The sequence below is a fragment of the Takifugu rubripes genome, chromosome 15 (assembly GCF_901000725.2).
Source record: "Takifugu rubripes chromosome 15, fTakRub1.2, whole genome shotgun sequence".
Classification (NCBI taxonomy): Eukaryota; Metazoa; Chordata; class Actinopteri; order Tetraodontiformes; family Tetraodontidae; genus Takifugu; species Takifugu rubripes.
The window spans coordinates 11,563,193-11,582,711 of record NC_042299.1 but is presented as its reverse complement, the minus strand read 5'-3'; the positions used below and the strand labels follow the sequence as shown (position 1 = coordinate 11,582,711).

The 19,519-nt window shown below is 45.9% G+C and overlaps 2 protein-coding genes across 4 annotated transcripts; one reads left to right on the top strand and one right to left on the bottom strand.

Moving 5' to 3' along the window:
• Positions 1-264: 264 nt before the first annotated feature.
• Positions 265-1,585, bottom strand: LOC101078254 (endonuclease domain-containing 1 protein). Its single transcript, XM_011611462.2, has 2 exons — positions 1,229-1,585; positions 265-1,015 (listed from the first exon to the last, which is right to left on the bottom strand). The coding sequence occupies exons 1-2, from the start codon at positions 1,532-1,534 to the stop codon at positions 410-412; spliced, it is 912 nt and encodes a 303-aa protein (XP_011609764.2). The 5' UTR covers positions 1,535-1,585; the 3' UTR covers positions 265-409.
• A 2,692-nt stretch (positions 1,586-4,277) lies between these two features.
• On the top strand, positions 4,278-18,862 carry kdm6bb (lysine (K)-specific demethylase 6B, b). Of its 3 annotated transcripts, XM_011611460.2 has the most exons (22): positions 4,282-4,445; positions 6,350-6,474; positions 8,141-8,179; positions 8,257-8,380; positions 8,969-9,022; positions 9,269-9,488; positions 9,587-9,832; positions 9,918-10,067; positions 10,200-10,481; positions 10,638-13,135; positions 13,247-13,373; positions 13,550-13,655; positions 13,804-14,009; positions 14,190-14,320; positions 14,409-14,477; positions 14,567-14,715; positions 14,812-14,926; positions 14,997-15,184; positions 15,255-15,396; positions 15,518-15,644; positions 15,715-15,885; positions 16,533-18,862. In XM_011611460.2, exons 4-22 carry the CDS (start codon positions 8,262-8,264, stop codon positions 16,551-16,553), a joined length of 5,121 nt encoding a protein of 1,706 aa, XP_011609762.2. In that variant the 5' UTR covers positions 4,282-4,445; positions 6,350-6,474; positions 8,141-8,179; positions 8,257-8,261; the 3' UTR covers positions 16,554-18,862. The 3 variants fall into 3 exon arrangements, 2 of the variants coding, with proteins under 2 accessions (XP_029704036.1, XP_011609762.2); XM_029848176.1 differs by lacking the exons at positions 15,255-15,396; positions 15,518-15,644; positions 15,715-15,885; positions 16,533-18,862 and having other exon boundaries at positions 4,279-4,445; positions 14,567-14,732; positions 14,997-15,137; XR_965129.2 differs by lacking the exons at positions 14,812-14,926; positions 14,997-15,184; positions 15,255-15,396; ... (1 more) ...; positions 15,715-15,885; positions 16,533-18,862 and having other exon boundaries at positions 4,278-4,445; positions 14,179-14,320; positions 14,567-14,647.
• Positions 18,863-19,519: the final 657 nt, after the last annotated feature.

Genomic DNA, 19,519 nt, shown 5'->3' with positions numbered 1-19,519 from the left:
ACTGCCGCATCAGAAAAATGATGTTTAATGCTTTTTAGAATAATCAGAAAGACTATGCTTCAATCAAGTGTTATGTTGAGTCATTATTGCTTAACGTACAAGAGTAGAGCCATCTCGGTTTTGGTTTTGATATAATTTGTTGCTTGGCTACGAGGTCCTTACCAAGTTTACAGATAAATGACTTATTATATTTGATGTAAAAGACATTTCAGTCTGCTCATAGAGGTCAAGCTGCAAAACCAATGAAGAAAAACTGCTTTAGTGTTTTGTGACAGGAGAAATAATGACTTTTATTGATTCAAAAGGGGGGCATTTTCAAATTAATTGGTGCTTTGCAACAAAGTATTGCAAACAATTCCAACAACATCAAATTGTTACTTGTGATTATGGGAAAGAAGACGGCAGCGTTTCAGTCAACGTTTTCAGGGCTGAAGGGCAGGGACGAGGGAGAGCGGCAGTTGGCGTAGAAGATCTGAAAGTTCTCGTCCACCTTCATCTTCCCCCTCAGGTGTTTCTCCAGGTCCTGGACCCTCATTTCCGTCACCTCGCTGTCCAGGCTGTTCACGGCCACGGCAGCAAACGACGGCAGGAGAGTTCGGACATTGTGCGGCGCGTTTACGTCGTAGTCGGTGCAGCAGTAGGCCGACCACAACTCGTCGGGGATGCCCACACGGTTCTGGTTATTTCGACGGATGGTGTTGCCCGTCGTGGTCACCCCGGTGACGATGTAGGCCCTGCCAAGGCAGAAGTTGTTGAGGCGGATGCGGATCCTCTCTACATACTCCCGCCAGGGCCCGATGTTGAACTCCCGTATCATCGGGACCACGTTGGTGAGGGAGTAGGTGGCGGCGCGGTCTTCAACGGCAGACTGGTGCTGGTCGGGATTCAGCTGACCTCTTTCATACTGCACCACATTAGAGTAGTCGTCCAGCACCGCCTGGGTGTCTTCAAAGCTCTTGTGCAGGTAACCGGTGGGGAAGGGCATCATGTTTCCATTCCCGGTGGTTTCTGCCAGCTGAAAAGACAAATAAAGGGTTTATTTTTTTACTTTCTATATATTAATGGAATCTTTTGAATTGTAGTTTGTTGATCAGACAATGAAAAAACAACAACAGTCCAATTAGTGGAAGCACGCTGCAGGGAGACTTGGTTAAGCCTTTTCTATTTCTGAATCTTATTAATTTATCGTGTTGGTTTTTCTTAATAGGGCGGAAATGCTGGCGCTGACCTGGGGCTCATACATCCAGGGGTAGTCCACATGGGTGCTCCTGTCCGTCTTTTTGAAGGTGTAAGCCGAGTACACCGGAATGCGCGTTTCTGGATCGAACAGCGTCACGTATCGGGGACGGTCCGCGTAGCGTTGGCAGATCTTCTTCAAGCTGGGCGGCAGGATCCCCCGCGGGGGCGTTCCCATGTACAGCGAGTTCTTGCATGTCTCGATGTGGTTGAAATCCTCCACCACTGTCGCTGAGAGCACAGGTAGGAGCAGGATCATCCAAAGAGCCCGTTTGAAAGCACTCATGACGAGGACCATCTCCTCAGTCTCCCCAGGAAGCTAATGGCCGGAGAGGATCACAGCCACGATTTTAATTGCCAGATAGCAGGAATGCAAATCAGGTCGAGTGTGACCTCCTGAACAGCCGCCTCGCATGTAGGCGTAGACAACCAGGGCCTACAAGTGTAAAATAGCACTAAGTGGACAGAAACTGTATTTATCACATTACAAGTAGAACTTTATTTGAATTATGATTAGAATTCATTTTTGGTTGAGTCTCCCTGGTGAGCGTCTGGAGTCTGAATGATGATGAAACCCAGTACGATCAAAGGTTAAATTCAGAGCTGTGTTATCCATGCAAAACTAAAATGCAAAACTCTCTTATCTCCTCTGGCGCCAAACAAAAGGCCTAGTAACCAGTGTCCTTTTGGAGATACGTGGCGTTAGTGAGGGATAATTCAGCAAGCAAAAGAGGAGTAAAATATGAAAATGAAACGTGAAGGGACTGGACTCATGATGATAGATATGTTTACATGTTACCAAAAGATGCATGTATTATCATTACAGAATGAAGTGATTGACAACTAGTCACTTCAGTAATGTTAGAATTTTGGATCCACCACTTAGACCATTAGCATTCTATAGCCAGAGCAGAGCTGCAAAGAGCCGTGTATTTAGTGTGTTGGCATGATACCATTTAATAGCAGAAAGCAGGTACGTTCCAATGATACAATAAATTCTGTTTCTTCTTCTCCACCCCCTCCAACTGCTTCTCCAAAAGGCTGAGCACCTAATGGGTACAAATGTGAACTAATCAAACTGTTAATAAACACAAAATGCTGTGAAATTACAGTATCTTCATCCTGTGAATATTATTCATTCGGATAAATTCATTTATGCCGTGACTGATGCTGGCCTAAACAACGTGCTTCATCTCAATCGTCGGGCTTTTCAGGTGCAGCCTTTTTCCATCCATTTTCTTCTTCTCATGCAAATGTGGGCTGTTTGTCAGATTAGTGGAGCAACAATTATTCACTCGTCTAATCAGTCACTTTGAGTGGCTGAAGGTTGAGAGTCATGGAGGGACCAGCTGGTATCTCATCTAATCTGGAGTTATGGCCAGCATAATTTACACAGTTAATTCAAAAGAAAAAACGTACTCCTGCATCCTATTTTAATTCTGGGGTTTTGTTCGTTATGTTGGTCAAATAATCGTGCTAACCGTAATATCATATATAAAGATGATGTGTTTGCTTCCACATTTCTTGTTTGGTCATGTCTGTGGAAAACCATACTGAGTTGGAAACACCGCTGAGATTTGTTGTAATGAAATGGGAGAAGATTATGTTGAAAACCAGTCATTTGACTTATCCTTTTTATTGAGAGTGTTAGGTCTAATTAATGTATTTATACAGTTGTGTACGGTGTTGGGCAAATAAAACGTATCTTGGCCGCTAGGTGGCGGCACAGTCGCGTGGATGAATACAAATGAAATAACTAGTGGGAATCTTATGTTTATGAGTGGCTTAAAAAGAATTGGTGATTATTACTTAATAGATGTATTTTAACACACGGGATATTTAAATGAATGCATTTCAAAGATGGATTTGCAATAATTCTTTACTTTTTAAAGCGAATTTTTTTAATCTTGGGTGCAACAAAATGCATTTCGTGTGTTAGGTGCTTTTGACACGAGCTTGCTTATTTCAGACCCACAACAATGTATCAGTTTTGTTTCACTGTGTTCCACTGACATCACTGTTCTGTTATGTATCCCCGTTAGACCACCAGGGGGCGATGATTCACAGTTTTCCTGAGTGAGGGATCCGTCCTGACTGAGTGCTGCACCAAAACCCGCTGATTGGTCCAAGTAACCACGTGGGTTTGAACATTGACCAATAGAATGTGGCCTGATCGGAGATTGTTGCTAAGGCACCTCAGAGGGTTAAAAAAAAAAAAAAAAGAAAGAAATCTGTCAGCAGTCTCCCTCCACCATTTCACTCACACTCGTTTGCCTCTTCATCTGTTCTGCTTCCTCCTCGTCTGCCTCTCACTGTGTGCTCAGGGTCGCCGCTCTGCCTGCCTCTTATTGGCTGCTGGCAAACGAATGCAGCAGTGCAGCGAGTAATGCATTTGCATTGTGAGCCACAAAGACCAGACCCTCCCTCACAAACCCGGATCTGGAGCCCTGCCTCCCCCCTGGTTTTCCTGTCACTTGACATTTGAGCTCAGCCAGCACCAGCAGCCTTTTCTACCCCCAGTTTACCGAAATAAAACCAATGGATTTTATAGGAGTCTCTTCCGTGATTTGGTTTTTAAATAGCTGAAATAATAAAACATTCTGAAAACCGCAGTAACCTTGCACATTGGGTGTGTAGCTTAATGCTAAAGATGTGTGCAAAATCAAAATGCTGCCTTTAGTGTGAAAAGAAAGCGTCAACTAGTTGCAGGGTTTTGTGAGAGGACAAGTCTGTGTCAGTTGAAGCGGAGGGATTTAAAATATCTCCTCTACTGTACTGGCTGTGTTCCAGCTCACTTACTCTATCTCTCCCACACACACACACGCACACACACACACACACACACACACACACACACACACACACACACACACAGAGGAAGAGGGAAATAAAGCCTCTCCGTGCCCCTGTCTGCTGTTATTCCCCTCCTCCTGCCTCCTGTAGTTCACTGCAAAAAATGACTGGGAGGACACTCTCTGCACCCATTGGCCAAAAGACGATGATTGACAGCTCACAGGGCTCCGCCCCCGCCGGTCTCCGAGCGTGGATCGGTCTGCCGCGAGAGCCCGAGCATCAGAGAGCGGAGTGGAAACAGGAAGAGGAGGAGAGGGGAAGAAAGGAGAGAGAGGACCGGGTGAGACCAGGTGGCGAGGAGTGAAAGAGGAAAAGGGGAGCAGAGGGGGTGTGTGGACCAAAGAAAACAAAAAGAGGTAAAAGAGGAGTAGAGAGGAGCAGCCGAATACGCGCGTGTGTGTTTGTGTGTGCGCGCGTGCGTGTACTGCCGGGTGAGCGTGGAGGTGCAGAGGGATGGATGCGTGTTGCTGTTTCTGCTCTGTGTCTGCCTTATTTGCTCTGAACCTGAACCATCAGACTGGTCTGAACACACTGCAGCGTGATGTAGCTGCAGACTGGGCTGCATGTTGAGCCATGAAGCCAACACACACACACGTACACACACACACACATGCAGAGCTCACGTGCACAGACATGGTGCAGGAGCAGAAATGATGAATGGTGTGATGGGGAGTCGTTGTGGCTACGTCCTGTGCTCTGTGGATTTATTTGTTTATTTATTTATTTTTTTGAACTGTTGAATGTCTGCAGCCGTGCGGGAGGTGTACAGTAGTAAAGCGTGTTGGTTCTCTTCCAGTCTGCAGCTATACCCCTGCTGTCACTGCTTTAACTGCCCTCAAAGTTCACCTGTGGGCAGAACACTTCTCACACTTACACCCCCCCCCCCCCTTTGACTTTGCTGTGGTTTTATCCGACGAAAGGGCTCGAATGGAGCAAACAAATGGTATCTATGGTAACTGTCAGGGCTAGAGAATATGCAGCCAATGTATGCTTTCAATTGAGATAATTGCCACCACCTGGAGGTGGGATTCTAGCTCGCATTCACCAACAGGTCAGCTGTCTGTGACACACACGTGCACACACGTGCTGAACCTTTTAACAATTGTCTTTGTTCACAGAAAGAGAAGGAGAAATACAGAACATATCACATTGCGAGCCTGAGACACCCCCTCTTCTTTTTCTTGACCTTGCCTTGGTACATTCCAGCACCCCTCGGAGGGGCTGTGCTTTATGGAGCATACACCGGGAGAAGCCGCTCTCACAGAAGGGAGAAGGGGGCTAGAGGAGAGGGAAGCAGGGCTGCGGGGATGTTATTTTTAGAACTGTGATTGATATTCGGCTCGTACTGTACGCTCTTCCTCCGCTATTGCATTGCAATTTCAGGCGCGGATCCAATGAAAGCAAGACTTGTCTGTGTTTTGCTTTCTCTCACCTCCTGCTTCTCCTCCATCTGCTCTTATCATGTCTCAGCTCCTCGCGTTAGCTTTCCCGGGAGCCACCAGAGACAGGCCTGGTCTGGTGCAGCACATCCTTTTATGGTCTAGGGTCTGTGTCCTGAAAACACACGTGCCCATTTAGCAAGAGATGTGCATCTGCGCCGGTTATCTGCAGCTAGCAAGGAGAGATATTCAGAGGGACGATTTGTCTGAATGAGGCTGCATAATTGAGCGTTGCAGCCTTTCACGTTTTTGCCAACAGGATTTCTCATTCAGCTGAGAGGCCAGGTGAATTGGTGTACCGCACACAGAGAGATAAGGACGCCCAGCCCCACTGTCAAAATCACACGCATGCAACCATCCCTCTCCTTGCACGAGGCCTTTGCTCTGGACTAAATGATATCATCGGTTGCCAGGGATACAAGGACACAGCGTGCAGAGGAATAGGGAGGGTAAGGCATAAGCAGAGCCATGCACAGGCTGAGGGAGTCAGAAATAGACGTTGAAGCGTTTCACATAAAGGAAGAGCGACAGCCTGGCAGGAGCACGTCTTGACAATGGAGCAGGGCCACAAAAGGGAAAGGAGCCACGGTGTCAGAGGTGACTGCCCCGTCCTGCCACCGCCGTCCAGCATCTCGCTCTTCACGACTGTGACAACTGAGCCAGCGCAAGAGAGTGTTACCTGGGGGATGGATGGAGGGAGGGAGGGAGGGATGGAGGGATTTAAAAACAGCGCGGCCCTCCCGTCTTTTACATCTGTGCACCAACTGTCTCTGGTATTTCCTCACTGTCTGTACTATGTGTGTTTGTGTGTCTTTTGCCAGCGAGCGGGGGATGAATAGGTCTATTTAAAGGCATCCGAGGATTTGCTGTCTTGCTATTCCTGGCTGACAGCAACACTGAATTTTGACCAGAATTTGTCACCCCCTTTTCTCTAATTCATCATAAGGTAAGATCAGTCATGCAAAGCTACTCCAGTTTACCATTAAAACCTTATGAAGATAAAGAGGCAGACATTAGCTGTAATCTATCAATGAACCACTCAGGAACAGAAACGTGGTGTCTGTTACACACTCGGCGTACGTCCGTACTACACTGTTTGCAACAGACCCCAGAGAGTTTCCTGAAAGAGCAACTTAAACCCTCTTGCACATGACATCATTTGGGCCTGGAGCTAAATTCCAGATGTCTGGATTTGACCCTGCACAGATGGGTTTAATGGCTGGAGTCACTGTTGTGTGGAGTCAGACCGAAGCATTTCCAGAGCTGCAGAGGCGTTCTGGCGTGCACTGCAGGGAGTCACCACAGATATCTGCTGTCTGATAGAGTGATGCTGAAATAACCTGCAGCCTCCAGGTTGCAGTGACTGCTCAGTCTCACACAAAGACGAAAGCGCAACACTACCAGGTGGACAAATCCCTGCAAACACGAATACGCTCAGAAATGGTGCACACACAAGCTTGAGTGTTTATATCTTTATCATTAAATGTGAGTAATATACACTGACTTCTGCCACCTGCTGGCATGGAGAATGTCCACAGAACACACTGAAGGCTGTTTTTCTGTTTTTGTTTAAAAGGTTAAAGGCTTCAGTTCGGATTGTTTCCTTTGAGAGCGCATCCACCCAGACATGCTGTGTCTGCTGTACAGTACATGATGGCACAATACAGAACAGAATGTTTGGATAAAGACATTCTTTGCAGCTGATGTGTATGGAGGCCGTTTGTTTCTGTTCTCAGCTCTAAAAATAAATAGATGCAGTTAAATCTAGAAAGCCTGAAGCTCCAGCAGAAACCCTCTGGTTTCAGTTGCTCTAGTAACTGGTTGCAAATGCACCCTTGAAGAGAGCTCATTGGGTACTCGCTGTAAGTTATTACAGTAGAGCTGCAACAGATGGGGGTGGTAAGATGTCAGCAGTACTACATATTGTTTATATATGACTGCTGGAAATGGACATATATGTAGAAATGGATATCCAATGTATGCAATCAGGGCATTCTGTGCATTTTTTTAGCCCAAAGAGAGGTCTTCCCTCTCTGTAACAACAATACTGTCTTCTAGAATTCTTAGGTCTACCCAAATTAATCCAACCCAATAAATGAAAATGTGCAGACATAAAACCAGCCAAGCCTGACTCAGCAGAAAATTTAAATGGCTGTAAAGCTTCCTGTGCGGTGCACTGCATGTCTGGATGTGGGCACTCTTCATTTCACACCATGTTGTTTTTCGGTTCCCTCAGAGAAATGTGACGCCAGACAACACAGATTAGAATTAAATACAGCATCATCATTTCCTTTTCCTCCTTTTTCCCCTGGTGTGAGGTTGCCAGGGTCATTCCATTTAGTGTTTGTTTGTTTGTTTTTCTAATGAGTGGCTGTGGTGAGGTGCTGGGTTCCCGTCATTACAGATGGGCTGTAAGCTCAATGCTGCTCTGGCAGACAGATGATAAAGCCACAGCAGATACCCGACGGTCCAGCGGACCACACGGCATTAGATGATAAACAGGCTGTAGATAATGTTGACAATGCGACCCAAACGGTGTAATCACAGACTTCCAGTAGACAACGCTAACTTGTGATCTAGTATTCAGCCTCATGTCTCCTTTGTCTACCCAGGTGGGAAGTGGAGGGCCTCCCAAACACAGACCAAGACTGGTAACCACAGAATACTAGTTTGGGCCTCTGAACTTCATGTGCAGTGAAACCCCACTCATTAATCCTGTCTGTTTCAGGCTGCATGTATCACCCAGCAGAGCTGTACTCTGGCCGTAACACATGGGACTCCTATGCAGCTGGGGGACCTAACCGAGGACAATGGACTCCTTTAGAGAGTCGCCCCTGGAGCCATGCACAGAGGTCGGCAGCAGCATAAGCTTTAATGCACCCACTGCTCTTAGTCTTATTTCTGTGAGAGTGGGGAATGTTTATTATGTTCAGTTACAAACTCACGCTGAGGGGAAAGATTTGTTTAACAAAAATGGTGGGAATTCAAATTTTTGTTGTTGGGTTTCATTAGAGTAGTCCCCCGCTCAGGGAGGGCCTTGCAGAAACTTTGACGGGCACGTTCATGACAAGCCCTTACGTCAGCTGCAGCTGTGCGCATGAGCCCACGCGCACGACTCTGAATAAGGCTGTGATGTGCTCAGCTGCAGCTGAGAGAAGCCTCAGTCTGAAGCAGTTGCAGCTGGCTGTGATGCGTACGACTGTATCTGTGGCTGTCTGTCTGCGGTTTGGGTGCTGATAATAGCAACACCTCTGACACCCATTGAGTCCCGAGCAAACTATAACAGCTACATATACATAGAAACAGCATAACAACAACATAAAGCAGCTCAGAATTGTATTCTATGTGCAGTCAGCTGATTTGCACAAAGCTTCTTGCAGGTACTCTTGTTTGTTTAAATATATGGTGTAACAATTCACGCTTTCCTGTCAATACCACAGACGTCAAGAAGGGCGTAATCAATCACATCATCCCTCAAGTTGGCTTTATAATCGGTGAGTTCTTGTTTTGTATGATCAGTTTGCTGGTTTTTGCACATCTAACGTGATTAATTGCTAAAATCAATTGTGTATCTCTTTGTGTTTGCTCCAGACACCGCTCATTTTTCACCTGCCCTCTCTGTTGGTTTATTTAAACTCTTAGAAAACTAATTTCATTGGCATCGGCCTCCTAAATTGCATCTGTGAATAGTGCTGTCAATGATATCTTTGTTGACAGAAATTGGGTTTGTTTTTGCCCAGGGGTGAGAGGATAGTGAGCCATGTACACGACAAGAACGTCTTAAAGGGCCAAAGACATTCTCTGCGTCCTTGGGATGGTAAAGAGAGACCGTTTGAGCCCAACAGTTGGCATCACGACCCCCCACACTCCTTCCACAATCGCGTTGGTACCAACAATGGTTACGTAACTGCACCTGGCGATTGCTATGCAAACTGGGACAACGGTGTCAGCAATTCTGTGGTGAGACCTGAAGCTTGTTGCTTAGGGGCCTCATGTTCATGGTTGAAGCGTGACAATCATATTTTGATTAGCTGAAACACCTTTGTTTTGTCTGACAGCACGGAGGTCCTCGCCTGCATCGCAATAACAGAGAGCTCCACTCCCACCCAGAGAGATGGGCCCCCTCGCAGTGCCGAAGAAGCTTTCCCAGCAGAATGATCAACAACAGGCCAGGACCCTGGAAGCGGCCAGCACTTCACCAGCGCCGGGACCACCTCCACCAGCACAGTACATCCCCACAACACCCATCACCCCTCAGTGATGAGTATCCAGCCAAGAGGAGGAGGGATTTGGCCCCTGATCATGTAAAGTTTGTCAGTTTTTGGAGTTCATTTCTACACAAAACAACAGTTAAACCACTTGAAATAATGTCGACGCTTCTCCATACAGTCATCTCATCCTGGATCCAGACCATTACTTACTCGACCCCCTTCGCCATCACGCCACCTTTTCAACAACCAAGATGACTGGAAGCCTCTCAGAGAGAGAGTGGGACCAAGCCACCAATCAGATCACAGGACCTCATCATCACAGCAACAGGCAGGCAGCAAATTATTATTAAAAGCTGAAAATATGCTTGATTTCAACTGACTTCAACTATTTTGTATCCTAAAACAAAATGAGCCTTCTGAACATTGGATTTAGTTAAAACTGAAATGTTCAAATTTGCAGGAAACCTCTAAACTACGAGCTGGAGGACACAGCTTGGCTAACAGTAATCTAGCAGCTCTGAACCCGGGTTATGACAGCAGGCCAACGCATCATGGAGGCAGAGGGAAGGTCGAGCGGAAAATCCCCTCTTCACCAGCAGACAACACTCGTGTGCCTTACAGCCACAACTATCATCATCACTATCAGCGGCACACAGGCCATCCCAGAATGCTACAGCACAATCCCTCGCAGTATCCTCCAGAGGAGAAGGACCCACGGAGCTATCACCATAAACAAAGCACAGTAAGGATTGTGCATTTAATAGTGTTACTAAATGATATCACGAATGCTTTGATTTGATGTTGCTCCACAAATTTGACAGATTGCTGAATGGCTCCGTCACTCCTTAATGACTTGGCGGTCTCACACAAAACTCTGATATGATGCTGTTGCCTGCAGGAACTTCAGCGTAATCATCAAAGAGTCATTTCAAGGGACCGCGCATTCTCCGCTTCATCTGCTGCAGACTCGCCACACTACTCATCCCTCCTGTCCAGCCACAAAGATGGAGCGTCTCCTGCCAGCAGCCCACGTCCCCCATCCGGCATGCCTTCATACACGGGGGCCAGCGACAGAAAAGATCGTTCAGTCCTCCGTTACAGTCCCGGCCTCAACGGGCAGCAGAAACTCCAGGGAAGTCCCAATCACACCCCGAGATCTAACCCCACGTCCTCTGTATCTCCTACAAAAAGCAAGTGTTCGGATGTCAAACACAGGAAGACATCGCAGCCGCTCTCCTCAAAACAGACATCCAACAGTCAGTCAAGATTAAGCAAATCATTGAAGGAGTCAGAACACAAGAAATGCAGGAAGCTGTTGAAAAAAGAAAGGAAGGACGAAGAAAAGAAGAGACGGAAGAAAAAAGAGGACAAAAGGCTGTCTGAGAAGAGAAAAAAGAGAGATAGAATAGCCAAAAGAGAAAGAAAGCCAGGTTTTAAAGGTGAACTTTCAGAAAAGAGCCATTTAAACATCCTCTCTTCTACCAAAGCCCCTGGGGAGACCAGAATGTGTAAGTCAACATCTCTGTCTCCAGAGAATCAAGGCCAGCCACCACCCAAAAACAAGCACAAGGCGAGGAGTGAACAAGCTGTGCGGACGCACAAAACATCCACAAGCATTTCCTGTTCTAAGACTTCGCCACAGGCCTCCACAGTCTGCAGGTCTAAGAAACGAAAAATCCCCAAGAAGAACAGCAAAGTCTCAAAACCTCCTTTTGAAGAGCAGGTAATGCACTCTCTAGCTAGCGCAAAGAAACCCTCCATCCTCTCATCACAAACTGAAGACAGACGAAAGGCAAAGCCTTCTGATACACTCCCCTCTCTTTTACTGAAGGCCTTAGCTCCTCTCACAACAGGATGCTCTGTCAGCTTAGAGCAACCCAACCATGGCAAAAAAGATGGACAGAGAGATGTTCTCAATGCTCCAGATCTCCAACCAGTGGCTGTGATGGGACATTTGCAGGAAATGGGAGACGATCTTGCCAACACCCCTCCTGTTCTCAGCTGGCAGGGCTCCCCTGTGTCGGCTGTCGGGGAGGATGATGAGGATCTGGAAAAGGGAGTGATGAGTAGACCTGTCCTCCAGCCCAGCCCCACCCAGTGCTTCTCCCCTCCAGTCGAGGGTGACAGCTTTGATGAGCTGAATGATGAACCCTGTGAGGATCCTCTGGACTGCTATTCCCACATCAGCGATTCACCTTATGCAACTGAACAAGTTACAGAGGATGAAAAAGAGCAGGAGGAAAGCCACGGAGAGCTGCCAGGATCTCCGCTCACCGAGATTAGTCAACATAACACAAGTTTAGATGATGTTCTCAAGAGCTTGACCACTTTTGTTGAAGGTCAGCGGGTTTCATCCCGAGGCGGACCCTTTGGTGGCGCTACTGCTGGCAACACCAGAGGGGTCAAGCACTCATCTTCTCTTGCAGTGGGGCCAGAGATCTCTTCTTACGACCTCCCCAATGTCTGTCCCAAACCAGATCCCGCAATGTCAGCCGATTCTGATAATCAGCCAACAGTTCACGCTACCTCAGAGTCACCTTTAACTTTCCACCATGCAACAGATCTGAGGGAGTCAGCGAGAGAAGTGAGCGTGCAGGAGGATCTGAATGAAAATAAGGACTTGAAAGAAAGCGCAGATGAATATTCAAAGAGTCTGGCCGGGAGAGCACAGGTATCCGTCCTTGATGGGTCACTGAGAACAGAGCTGAGGTTGACCTCGGTGCACCCAACCAACCGCATCACTGTCTCAATCAAAGACGAGCTAAACAGACACGCGGGCAGAGAGAGGAAGCAGAAACGGGCCGAGGATGAATACAAGGAAGGCGTCTTCGCAATGGAAATAAAAGCCGAAGAGAGCGTTATCATCATTCCGGAAAACAAAGCCAGCGACATTAGCAGTTTGGAAGAAAGACGCGTCCCAACCGCAGTGCAGGACATCTCAACAATGTCACCCAGATTTCTCAACGACAGTTCGAACGTCCATGTTCCTCGGGAAAACACGAGCCCGCGTGGAAAGGACATGATGCAAGACGAGGGCAGAGAGAATGTTGAGGGAAAGACATTAGCCAACGACACAGCAGACCTCAGAGGGATGAAACATCTGAACTCCTCAGCAAGCGGAAACGTAGTGCCCCCTTGTTCATCATCAAACATAACAGTCAACACATCCAGGTTATTTATGTCCACAGCAGCAACACGAGCTCCCTGCCTGACAGCTGATCCTCTGAGAATGAAAGCGCTCTCCATGGGCGTGTCAAAAGAGCTGAAGATCCTCCTGATTAAACTGCAGATCGGTGGAAGACAGACGTTGAATGTAGCAGAGGTTGAAGAACAGGGGATTCCACTTTCCAAGATCAGCATTGAGAACACTGCCAGCGAGCTGGTCAGAGCTTGCAAGTGAGTACTCACTGCCAACATCCTGTTGGTTTCCAAGAAAAGCACAGAAGGAGAGTTTTTGGTTTTCCTCACTTTTCGATCCTCTTGATTTGTGTGTTTTTATCACTGCAGGGGAGCAAAGGTGAGGGTGAAATTCAAGGAGTCTTTTTTGCTTCCCGCTTTCTGCGTGAAGCCTACCGTTGCCACTGACAACCCCATTCCTCGAGAAAAGCTTAACCCTCCTACACCAAGCATTTATGTGAGTCCCAACAAACCAGCATCCAACCAATGTCTCCAATATCGTTTACAAAAACGACTGCCTGCAATAATGCCACATCATTTGAAATCCTTTGAAATTGCTGTGCAAATATATTCTAATATTACATAGTATACTCAGTATTATGGTATTCCTAATTTCATTTTTATTTGGTGCAGTTGGAGAGCAAAAGGGATGCCTTCTCTCCGGTTCTCCTGCAGTTTTGCACTGACCCAAAAAATGCTGTTACTGTCATCAGAGGCCTTGCCGGCTCTCTCCGCCTCAGTAAGTTTATCCACAACACCTTTAGGCTTGATTAGCACCATATAAATGTCAATGAAATCATTCGTCTCAAGCACCATGATAAGAATAAAAACAGGAATATTTAGTGCACCATTGAATGGTTATCTCTGCTTTTTTCCCCCTATTTAAGACCTTGGTCTTTTCTCTACCAAATCTCTGGTGGAGGCCAATTCAGAACATGCTGTGGAGGTGAGGACTCAGGTTCAGCAGCCGGCCGATGAGAACTGGGATCACAGTGGTTCCAGGCAGACGTGGCCATGTGAAAGTAGCCGCTCGCACACCACAATTGCCAAATATGCCCAGTACCAGGCCTCCAGCTTCCAGGAGAGCCTGCAGGTAGACATTTCCCTTCAGCACACACAGAAACGGCTTAAAGCTTTATATTTATAGATATGCTCAAGCTTTATCAGTTGCTTATAACTATACCTGTAATCCTTGCTCAAATTACCTTCGAAAATATATGTGCTGTTAGCTACAGGCCAACCTGTCAGCTAAGCTCACGTAGATGTGTTACAGGAGGAGAAGGAGAGCGAGAACGAGGAGGAAGGAGACGCGTCCTCAGACACATCAACCGCCGCAAAAGCCAGTCTTAAACTCAGCAACAGTAAACCTACTCCTGTCTCGAATAAAGCTTCTATCACGCCCAGGTTTGCAGAAAACTGAGTTAAATTCTCCAGAGAGTTCCCATTTTAGTTTTTTATTCAGCATACTCTCCCACATTGCCCCTTCCTCTAGCCCGGAGCTGAAATCATTGGGAAAGATCATTAAATTTGGAACCAACATCGACCTCTCTGACCCTAAAAGGTGAGGTATTGTTTTCAAACATGTCTCCAACTGTAAAGCTCACCAGACATCCATGTTGGTTCACAACCCTGCGTTCTTTTGATCATCAGGTGGAAGCCCCAGCTGCAGGAGCTGCTAAAGCTGCCATCTTTCATGCGCGTGGAGTCCAGCAACAACATGCTTAGCCATGTGGGCCACACCATACTGGGCATGAATACGGTCCAGCTGTACATGAAAGTGCCCGGCAGCCGCACGCCAGGTCAGTGGGCCTCCGACGTAAGACGCTGCTCTGATTTTCGACACGTGGGAAAGATGTCGCGCAGCGTCTGAACTGACCGTTTGCATCAATCTTCAGGACATCAGGAGAACAACAACTTCTGCTCGGTCAACATCAACATTGGTCCCGGTGACTGCGAGTGGTTTGCTGTGCACGAGCACTACTGGCAGGCTATCAACAAGTTCTGTGAGAAGTGAGTAAAGAAGCGGGGAAATGACAGATGCATTAGGAAAGCTTTGCACGGGATCAATTCTTCCCCACAGACATGGCGTAGACTACCTGACAGGATCCTGGTGGCCAGTCCTGGAGGACCTCTACAGTACCAACATCCCCGTGTATCGCTTCATTCAGAGGCCAGGAGACCTGGTGTGGATCAATGCTGGGACGGTGCACTGGGTCCAAGCGGTGGGCTGGTGCAACAACATTGCGTGGAACGTGGGACCGCTCAACTGTGAGTCACGGTGACCTCAGCTCAGAACTTGACCCCGTGACCTTCCGTCTCACCGTTGCCTCCTTTGCAGCCTACCAGTATCAGCTCGCCTTGGAGCGTTTTGAGTGGAACAGGGTGAAGAAGGTCAAATCGATCGTCCCCATGATCCATGTTTCCTGGAATGTGGCGCGCACCATCAAAATCAGCGACCCCGACACCTTTAAGCTGATCAAGTATGTGGTTCCTAGGTCAATTTCAAGACTGCCATTTTAGAATTAGCTGAACGGTTTGAGGAATGGTGAGTTTTTGACAAAACAAAAGTCCTTCATAGATGTGCGTCTGGTTTTCTGTTAGACACTGTCTGATGCAGTCCATCAAACACATCCAGATCCTGAGAGAGCAGCTGGTGGCTGCAGGTAAAAAGATCTGCTATCAGAGTCGCGTGAAGGATGAGCCGGCCTACTACTGCAACGAATGTGATGTGAGTACCTCGCTGCTGGCATCGACGTTAGCCGTCAACCCCTAAATGAAGCACGGAACTGTCTGTGCAGGTGGAGGTGTTCGACCTACTCTTTGTGACCAGTGAGAATAGCACTAAGAAGAGCTACGTGGTGCACTGTGAGGACTGCGCTCGTGCCAAGAACCCGACGATGGCCGGGGTGGTGGCGCTGGAGCAGTATCGGATAGAGGAGCTGATGAGAACCTATGACAGTTTCACACTGGTAAGTCTGTCTGTCCTCACTCAGCGTTTCATCATATTTTGTGCTAAAAATGGTGCTTTGGACTGGACTGGAAGACTGGAAACCGATATTATTTCACCCTGTACATTTAAACTTGCTAGTAATGCACATTCCAGGCATCCGCACCTGGCCTCCCTTTCAATGGCACATCCCTTCCCGTCATACGAGGGTGTGACATACAGCAAGCATATTAACAAAGTCTAGACATTATCAGAGAAGCATGTTGGTAACATGACGACGCTATTTGATTTAACTTTGGATCTTTCTATGGCGATTATACTTGTCTCCCCAGTATCAGTGGGGGGTTAGTCTGGATGGATGGATGGATGGATGGATGGATGGATGGATGGATGGATGATGGATGGATGGATGGATGGATGATGGATGGGTGGGTGGGTGGGTGGGTGGGTGGATGGATGGATGGATGGATGGATGGATGGATGGATGGATGGATGTTTCATGTGAAACACTTCCTCAAAATATCATAAAGTAGTTGTTTAAAATAGCATAAAGGTGTGAACTACTTTGATACAATACTTGCACTCTCATTGTTTTAATGATTGCTTAAAAGTGCAGTAATTGTTACTACAAAGTTTTCTTCATCCTGACATCATTTCCGTCCTTTTCAGGCTCCATCGTTGTCAAAATGAGGACTCCTCTCCGGTGTCTTTGGGACATAACCAAAAACTCAAATGGCAGCACAAATGTTCTCTTCAAGGCAATCTGTTCCTGAAAAACAACACAAATCTGTGAATAAGTCAATCACTTTCGCTCAGTACTGTTTACCTCACCCATCAAAAGTATGGATACTCAGCAAACCCATCTACAGCTCACTGTCTTCCCCATACCAGCTGTTGATTGGACGCGTGCATCGAAATAGAATGACTAGACTGGTTCTCCTCATGAAAAGCATTTCAGACATGAACAAACAAAAGTGAGCGCCGCGAGCACTAAAATCAGGTTTTGCATTTGACGGACTCTGCTGTGATTCAAAAGCATCAAGTAGCCGGTTCTGTGTAATTTTTCAGGTACTTTTATGCAAAATTAATAGACCTTTTTTACACCACTCTAGTTATTCTATATGTCCATGAATTTGCTGTAATTCTGTTGTACCAGCAGGGGAAAGGCTCCACAGGACAAGTAGCTGATTTTAGCATCGTACCACTTCCTGTTTCTGTTTGGTATTCAGGTACACTTTGGCATTTGTATTTCTTGTCTGTATACTCTTGGAGGTGCTAATCCAGTCGTGTTTATTCTCACTAGATACTTAAAACATTTTACCAGCCTAGAAGTACACCACATTGGCCTTGCAAACTGTATTTAGAAGAGAAAATTAGAGGATGAAATACCCACAAAAAGTTTAAAAAAAAAAAATCCAACTTTTGTCAGCTTCTCTAAAATACGGGTTAATTAGAGGACTAATATGGTTTCTTTCTTATCTGGAAAACAATTGTTTAGATGGATAATGCCCATCTAATTACATATTGGTGTGGTTTCTTTGACATGCACGGAAAACACCGAAACTGTAGTGTCATTTATTTTTAGACAAGAAAAAACTCTTTTATACCTCTTGCTGGGTTCTTGTTTATAGGAAACAGAAAAAGAAATACTTGTAAATTGTGAATGAATTCATGGAAAACTCCGTGGTGTGCATAGGCAGACCTGGTGGGTGTTTGCGTGTGGGTCTGATTATAAGCCTGTGATGCAAAAATGAGTGAGGAATCCACCATCTATCATTCTGAGGCGCAGCACTGCCAGCAGGTCAAAAGAATGAAGAAGCATAAATTGAAACAATTTTGATACTGATTTTTAAAGAAATATAACCAAGTTTATTTTTCACTGTTGGATTCTCTTTTAAATGCTATTGGGTAGACCTATTCTGGTTCTGAGGGGTTCTTTAGCTGGGCTCCACACAGATCCACAGACGGCTTCAGCTGTTGACATTGTGCTGTGTTCGGTGTACAATACTGCCCCCTGCTGATACGCGGGGGGAATTGACAAGCTCGTCTCACTGAATGTCATCATCCAAGCCCCGCCCCTCTCGGTCTGTGCACACCATTTACTGTACATACTGTATCTGGTATCAGGTTTATCAGAAGACTTATGGAGTTTTGTTCTGTTTTAAAAATAACAAAAGCTCATTTGTATGTGGTCACATTTGTCACACTTTTGTTGTTGCTATTCTGAAATACATTTAACTTAAAGTTTAAATTACTGCAAGGGGAACTTCCTCCCACTTTTATACCTCTTTTTGTTCAGTTTTTTTTATTACAGAGATAATTGTAAATTGTGACATTATTTATACTGTACATGGCTGTTTTCTTATATATTTATTGCATATCAAACGTCACTTGGTAAGGGGCTACAAGGTATTTAAAACACGTAGTGTGCTGGTAATGTTAAAATAGGGGAAGTGCAATCAGAGGGAGGGTCGATTTTTATGGTGCTAGACCCCTTTTTTGCCTCAAAGCCCCTTAGCTACTCATCAATGAAAAGAGAAGTCACTAATTCAAACCGACCCATTGGTGCTTGGAACCGTTTCAACACAGGTGCTTGTAAGGGAAATGGAATGATGTCTTTGTACTGTAACAGGTGATTAAGATCTTTTAAAGGGTCTCCCCCCCATTGTATGAAATTCATAATCTTGTGAGGCATTAGTGGTTTAATGACGACAATTAGTAGCTGTCATTCCTTTAGAGCTGTGATTGTTGACGATGTCGAGGATTTAGGAGTTTATATTGTCCTTTTTTTTGCGTGTGTGTGTGACTTGTCTTCAATATTACTATTTGAAGGATGTGAAGATGCGCTTTCTGGATTTGTTTGATTTATGCTGCACTTATTGTTTCATGAAGATTTCACGTAAAAGAAAACCTGAGCCAGACCTGTCTTAAATCCCTCTGTGGTATTTCTGTGACATATTGTATTGTTGTTGAAGAAAATAAAACATTTTGATAAATTATTCACAGCACAGTTGTGGCCCTGCAACTTGCTTAACCCTCGCTTGCTACGGCTTTCCCACTAGCCTCTTCTTTTATTCTGAGCCAACGGATAAGAAGTTATTAATTCATTATTAATGCGTAATCATCATTACCAGTTACATGTTTTATTACCCTGTTATATAGCATACTGGAGTATATTACATTACCGTATTATAAGATAATCTCACTCCCAACTACCGACAAAAATGCTATAATTACCTTTTTTATTGTCATTATGGGACAACCTTTGTGGGGGGTGGGAGAAAGGACATCCTATAGTAGTCTAATGGCCACTGGGTGGCTCTGTGCTCTGTTTGTTTGAGTTCACAGATTTGTGTTGAAGATTTATTTACTTTGCTCTCCAGTATTTGTGTGTGTGTGTGTGTGTGTGTGTGTGTGTGTGTGTGTGTGTGTGTGTGTGTCTCGATCATCCCCAGTGCTGCAACAGCAGCAGCACTAGTAACAAAAAGAATGTAGCTTTGGAACAGCAGTTGCAGGAGCGCCACCTGGTTCCTGGGCAACTATTATGTGTTGACGAGTGATAACCATCTTTCTGTTTCCGTGTTGCTATTTTTCACCCTTTATTTCTACCTGGACCTCGGGGTTTGAGGACGTGCTAAAAGTAGACAAAGGGACAG